We start from the raw sequence: 7,141 nt of genomic DNA, 5'->3' as shown, positions 1-7,141 counted from the left end.
TGAAAACCCTTTTTTTTTTTTTTTTGGTGAACAACTCATAGTTGTTTATCACAACCATTTAATGTATAGAATTTATAAGGAAAATGAGATAGAGAGAGATAGAGGTGGATGTATATATGTACACAGAGTAAGCAAAAATGTAAAAGCTTTTCAAGTTGAGCATAATTAAATCACTGAACTAATCTTTTTCTCTTGCATCTATCACAAATTCGGGTTAAAATTCGAGTACCCAGTAATCGAACCGAAAAGGTCAAAACCGGGTCGTGTACCTAGTTTTGAACACACTGTTAGATCAGGTGCCTTAGAGCTTGTCAATTTAGTGTAATTGACTCTAATTTATCATGTTCATATATTAATTAAGCAATATTTATATTATGTAATTCGTATCTCGTGTATGTTATAACCATGTCCTTAGGATGGCAAAACCCTAACAAGGGAATTAGGCATTTTAAGTCTTGATTGTGAGATCCCTATAAACACATATGGTGGCCATTCTAGAAACGTCCATAGCCCTAGTATTATTCTAACCTAAGGTACAAATAATACGGTAAGACTATCATAGCGTTGAACAACCCCACTAGAAGGTAGTGATAGGTCTCACATGTCAAAGTTGTTAGGTAAAAACTTGGTGCAACACATAGGTGCTTACTAGATGCAAGTTCACTGGACTGACCCACCAAAGGATTCCATGCAGATGGTAAACCCATTGTCTATGGAAAAATTCTCTTAAGAATGGTGGTGCATGTGATCCTAAGACTTAAGATCACCGGACTGTTGTGTGTACGTAGTGGTGTGGTTTGACACTAGCCTAACGTAATCCTTTTTAGGGTTATCAGTATGGTGGTGATTGGCTACATCATAAAATGTATCATGGCTATGGTGGATCAACAAAGGATTCATCACTCCTGGTTTCGAGAAAAGTTATCCCATTGCGCAGTTTGGTTATATGGCAACGACCATAAAATTATTGCCACAATGGAATTGAATAGTTGCTCAAATCTGATTTAATTCCAGTTGTTAGTTCGATAACCAAACACCAAATACATCAAGGGGATGATCTAAGGATGACACTATTTCTATTTCTGAACTTTGATGAGATAATGAATGATGAAAGGATTGGATTACATGGTAACCATACCATTGACAATATCAATTCTTCCCAGATCTCTAATCATTGGGTAGCCATGACGCCTTGCTAGAGACTAATCTTGGTCTATGAATAATGAGACAATTAATTGGTTATTAATCGCGATATTACTCACTACCAACATGATAGGGAGCTTATGGGTCACACACATAAGAAAGGTGATTGCGGAATGTATATTTAGTCAAAGAAGGGTTAAAGGGTAATTTAGTAATTCTACATGGGTAGGCACCTATGTGTATTAATTGTGTAATAAATAAACTACCAAATTAATATTTAATATATTAGTATTGATTGTATTAATTAAATTACCCTAAGTAATATTAAATGTTTATATTTAATATTAATTGAAAAATAAAATTCCTAATTAGTTGATTAATATATATAATATATAAATGCTATTAGGAAACCTAATTAATAATATTCTTATTTGGTTTAGGATTAAAACCAAACAAGGAAAAGAATAGTATTGGTTTTAAATTGCCTATATAAGACAACTTAAATTAGGTTTAGAAAGAGAATTCATTCAATCAAAAATTGAGAGANTCCATCAGTTAATAGGTTAATATATTCATGATGTGGAAGATTTTTGATCCCATTATCAATTATGTTGAATGTTTGATAATGCCGGGTCTCTGGTGCTGACTGCCTTGTATTGGGTAATGGTATCTAAGGCTTGCATTAAGTAAGATATTTGCTTATTCTTTAGAAATATAGCTTGGTTAGTTAGCTCTACATTCATTTTTATATCTTACCACCCCAATTCTTAAGTTTTACTTTGCTGCAGTTTTTCATGTTCCAGCCTTGGCAGCTTTTCTGTTTCTTCGCCAACATGGAAAAATTATTCTGTCCTTGGTCCTGACAAAGGTCACACTTTGTTGGTCCTCTGCATAAGTGTCTCGTTTTTGAAATTTTTTTCCTTCTTTTTTTTTTTTTTTTTTTTGTTTTTGGTAATCTTGTTTAGTCCGAAAGCTGTTCTGGAAATAAAATGAATAAGCATGGAAGTCATCACTCTGTAGCATAAAAACGGATTGCATAATTTGGTCTCAGTTCTAGGGAGTGATTTGCATAAATCAGTGCTATACCACTTATTTAGAAATGGACTATATCAAAAAAAAAAATATTTGCTTAATCTGCTGTATGTCCATAAATTCGTAAGAAAAGTATAATGTACTGAAAAGACTTATTCATAGTGTGCAAAATTAATGATGTCTTAACTTAAAATATAATATTTGGAACTTCTGAGATGTTATATTGACCAAGTTAATTACATAAACAAATTTGCTTTGCATCCTAGATGGAAAGTTTTAACTACTGAGTTAAAATGTTGGGATGAAATTCCTTTAGGTTTTTATTCGCTTAGGGTTGAGAGAGGGCCTGGCTGGATGAAGGTTTTGATTTGAGTAGATTTTAGTTTTCTTAAGCGATTTTTGGCCAAGATAGACATTCCCTATTTTAAACAATTTCACTTATTATTTTGCATATCATTCTCACATATATTGTTTGGACAGGTACCTGGAACATGGAGATGGATGTTAGGAGTATCAGGTGTGCCAGCTGTCATTCAGTTTGTCTTGATGCTTTTTATGCCAGAGTCTCCCCGGTGGCTTTTTATGAAGGTACAAAAAATATCTGTCAACTCTTATAAAGTTAATTCTGTGACTTGTGAATTCTCTCTTTTTCGGCACATTATCATATTAACATTCTATATGTACAGAGTGATAAAGATAAAGCCACTTCCATTCTTAATGTACAGAGTGATAAAGATAAAGCCATTTTTCGATTCTTAATGTACAGAGGGATAAAGATAAAGCCATTTCCATTCTTAATGTACAGAGTGATAAAGATAAAGCCATTTCCGTGCTTGCTAGAATTTATGACATTGATCGGTTAGAGGATGAAATTGATCACCTTTCTGCTGCTTCAGAGGAAGAACGCCAGAAAAAGAGTACTGTCAGATACTTGGATGTTTTTAAAAGAAAAGAGATCAGACTTGCATTTCTGGCTGGGGCTGGGCTTCAGGTACGAATTCAGAGTTTACTGGATTATCCTCATTAATTGTACACCACTGATTTTCTTTCTACTGCTAATCAGTGACGTAGTCAGAATTTTTAGTGAGTGAGTTCAAAACATTTAAGTTGATAAATCTACAAAAAAAATTTTTGGGGTCAATATGAATTTAAGTGGGGCCAAATTGTAAATATTATAAAATATAATATTTTTTTATTTTTTTCAAAGTTTGAGTGGGTTCAACATGAATCTCAGTGGGGTCAGAATTGTAAATACTATAATATATAAAGGTTTTTTTATTTTTATTTTTTTAAAAGTTCGAGTGGGTTCAATTGAACTCATATGTTATAGTGTGGCTACGTCCTTGCTGCTAATACAGGTTGAGAGTTATGCATCATCAGCTGTTAAGATGTTAGTTGCCTCTTTTCTTTCCTTTTGGGTAGAGCTTTGTTGTGATGATTCATTGTTCTTATTTGTTTTTTGAATAATACTACACATACATCATTTTCATACAACATTTCTCATACAACATTATGTGGCAAGATATGATTGGGTGAAAGCTTAATTTTAACTTTAAATTAGCCAATCATATCTTACCACATAATGTTGTATGAGAATGATGTATGTATAGTATTACTCTTGTTTTTAATGGACTGTGATTATCAGAAATTTCCCTTTGCAATAAGTGTTTAGATGGTAAGGTTTAGGCAAACTCGCATTAAATGGTGTTAAGAGTTGAATAAATAGACAACATACTACAGACGATTGTTTTTGAATTGTTTACATTTCCATTTGGGTTATCGATATCATTAAAGAGAAGCTGAATGTTTGAAACATTTACTAAGATGAGATAGGTGAAATAGTCAAGCTCAAGTTGGACTAAAGCAGCTCCAAATCTTGTGATGTAGCATCTTAAGTTTTACTTCATGCTTCAGGTTCATATTTTTCTCCAAAGAAAGATCTTTTTAATACCAATTTGTGAACACTCGGGCATGGATTATTATATATATGGAAGTGGATGGATTTAAATTTTGTTGCCAATGCCTGCTATTTTGTTTTTCATACCCTTACAGCTACCTCCCAACTCCAATTTTTACTGCTGGAAGTATTTTGCATATAGGTCACGGTCTCCATTCTTTTTCATTAATTAAATTAGTAGAGCTATATAAAAAATGTTGCACAAAAATTGTCAGAATTATGTAGTGACTTTGAAATCTGTGATTACTCAGGCTTTTCAGCAGTTCACGGGTATAAATACAGTTATGTACTACAGCCCAACAATTGTTCAAATGGCCGGCTTCGAATCAAACCAGCTCGCACTTCTCCTATCTCTCGCTATTGCCGCTTTAAACGCAGTTGGAACAATTGTTGGGATTTACCTAATTGACCATTTTGGAAGGAAAAAGTTGGCCCTCTCAAGTTTATTTGGTGTAGTTTTATCCCTTGTCCTCCTCGCTTGGGCATTCTTTGCCGAATCATCTGGTTCCTCTAGTGGGCTCTATGGGTGGATTGCAGTTCTTGCATTAGCCCTATATATTGCTTTCTATTCACCTGGAATGGGACCTGTGCCATGGACTGTGAACTCCGAGGTGTATCCTGAGCAATACCGAGGGACATGTGGGGGTATGTCCGCTACTGTAAATTGGGTCTCAAACTTGATTGTAGCCCAAAGCTTTCTTTCAGTAGCTGATGCTGTTGGTACCGGAGCCACTTTCTTGATTCTCGCTTGCATTGCTGTACTTGCAATTGTGTTTGTGATCGTATTTGTGCCAGAGACTCAGGGATTGACATTTCTTGAAGTGGAACAGATTTGGAAAGAGAGAGCTTGGGGCACTATTTCCAACACAGAAAGCCTCCTGGAGCATGGAAATGACCCCTAAGGTTCGTGACAACCCAAAACCGGTGTTTCGAGTTTACAGATTTCCAACAGTGTAAAGTTTGTGATAAGGTGAGTAGCATTTTAAAATTAGTACTGAATTTAGAGATTCCGAACATGGTTATAGATCATTGATGTACATGTGGATGCATAAAGTAAAGTTTATTACTAGGAACCCGATCCACGCAGACCATGGAATCAACTTTTATGTTCCATGGTTTAAGAATGTCATCATGGACGGGCATATAAACCTTAGGGATGTACGAGAGACGAGTAGACTGTTGTGTTGATATAAGGCTTGTGTAGTCATGTACTCGAGAGTGATTTGTTGTACCTCTAGTAAAGGTACATTGGAATTGTTTATATTGTTTGTTTTTGTATCAATGAAGCTGTTATTTTGGCTTGATAAACAACGACCAGAGATGGGATTGGAGTGACCAATCTTAGATGTAGTAAGGGTGAAAAATACTTTATTACGAGAAATTAAGATCCTTTCTTGATACGAGTTTTTTTAATCTGAAATCTCTAAACTTTTAATAGGTATTATGTCTTTTAAGTTGAAGAAGCTTTTGAAATTTGAATAATTTTGAAGGAAAGATTGTGTTTCTTTCAATGAGAATTTGCAATATGTGAAATCAAAACCTAATTCATATCTAATGACTATCTATTTGGGAGTCTCTTAGTTTTGCATCAGTGTTTGGGAATTTTTAATTTCTCTATAGGAGATGGAAGGTGGCTCTAACATGGTAATCCAAATTGAACTTTAGACATGTTCCCCACTAGATAAATGAGCAGCCAATGATTCTACTGGATGGGTGCTCATTTATCATCGACTTCCAGTATTAGTTGGTGAGAGTATTGTCATTCTAAAATTCTTATTACTTTAAAACAAGAGAGGTAATACCAGTCTACTAGGAATAGATAAATAGCAGACCGAATTTTGTAACTTTGAGTTAAATTTATGCTTCTGCTTTCTTTGGATAGTGAGGACCTTTCTTTCTTACTGAGTAATTATGAATTTGATTTTAGGTCTATATAGCTCATCCTGGTTGAACTTCTCTTCATTATTTATTTCTAAGAATGTTATCCATTTTAACTTTTTATTGCAGGTGTCATATCAGGAGCCCTTCTGTATATAAAAGTGATTTTGAGGTGGTAAACAGAGTAGTTTCCTGCAGGTAACAACTAGTAAAGTTTCCAAATTTTGTTTTTCTTCTTCTGATGAGATGGTTAGAGTTTATTTACCTTTGATGTATATATTGCATTTTGTGTTATCAAGGGAAAGCAAAATATATATATATATATAATATAAAAAAAAAAAAAAAAAAAAAAAGTTTTTCCTCTTATTGTCTTTGGTTGAGTTGGGAAAAGCAGAGACACTAAATGATTTATGAGCAGTAATGATTGGTATTGATGGTGATGATGGCAATTGAAGCTTGTTATCATAGTGAAATGCCGGCAGTATTCTCTGCAGGATTTGGGGTGCTTGGATGGGTGTTAGGCATGTGAGTTGTGTTTGTTTGTGTGGTTGGGAGAGAGGAGGAAGCAACCTAGAATTTATCCTGCCAGTTCTATGATTTCCTTATTTAATTTTGTTGCTTTTTCTTCTTTTTGAAACATTCTGATTCATTTAAGTTGTCAGGAAAACATTGTGAGCATGGCTTTGGTTGGTGCAATAATTGAGCTGCATCAGGTGGTTGGATTAATGATGCATATGGACGTAAGAAAGCTACTCTTCTTGCTGATATTGTATTTACGCTGAGCAATTGTCATGGCCGCTGCTCCAGATCCATATGTTCTAATATTGGGACGGCTTTTAGTTGGCCTGGGTGTGGGTGTGGCATCTGTAACTGCTCCAGTTATATACTGAAGCAGCCCCATCAGAAGTAAGGTGGACTTGTGAGCACAAATGTACTTATGATAACTGGTGGACAGTTTCTGTCCTACCTCGTAAATCTTGCTTTTACTGAGGTCAGATTTACCTTGCTTTATTTACTTTGCTTTCATCAACGTGCAATATTTTGTAGATACAAAAAATTCCGTGTATAAGAAAGTACTTTGGTTACATGGAATGTCTTTGCTATCATTTGTGTTTTTTCTTATCCAACCTA

General features: G+C 34.6%; 1 protein-coding gene across 4 annotated transcripts; it reads left to right on the top strand.

Annotated features, from left to right (window-relative positions):
* Window positions 1–1,703: 1,703 nt before the first annotated feature.
* On the top strand, window positions 1,704–5,407 carry LOC116119611 (inositol transporter 1-like). Of its 4 annotated transcripts, none has more exons than XM_031405554.1 (4): window positions 1,704–2,011; window positions 2,656–2,763; window positions 2,942–3,166; window positions 4,384–5,407. In XM_031405554.1, the coding sequence occupies exons 2-4, from the start codon at window positions 2,677–2,679 to the stop codon at window positions 5,032–5,034; spliced, it is 963 nt and encodes a 320-aa protein (XP_031261414.1). In that variant the 5' UTR covers window positions 1,704–2,011; window positions 2,656–2,676; the 3' UTR covers window positions 5,035–5,407. The 4 variants fall into 4 exon arrangements, with proteins under 4 accessions (XP_031261414.1, XP_031261416.1, XP_031261415.1 ...); XM_031405556.1 differs by having other exon boundaries at window positions 1,876–2,011; window positions 2,981–3,166; XM_031405555.1 differs by lacking the exon at window positions 1,704–2,011 and having other exon boundaries at window positions 2,057–2,763; window positions 3,072–3,166.
* The last annotated feature ends 1,734 nt before the right edge of the window (window positions 5,408–7,141 follow it).

Source organism: Pistacia vera, unplaced genomic scaffold (assembly GCF_008641045.1).
Source record: "Pistacia vera cultivar Batoury unplaced genomic scaffold, PisVer_v2 Contig897, whole genome shotgun sequence".
NCBI lineage: Eukaryota > Viridiplantae > Streptophyta > Magnoliopsida > Sapindales > Anacardiaceae > Pistacia > Pistacia vera.
The sequence above is the reverse complement of the archived record's forward strand: the minus strand, read 5'-3'. Positions and strand labels throughout refer to the sequence as shown.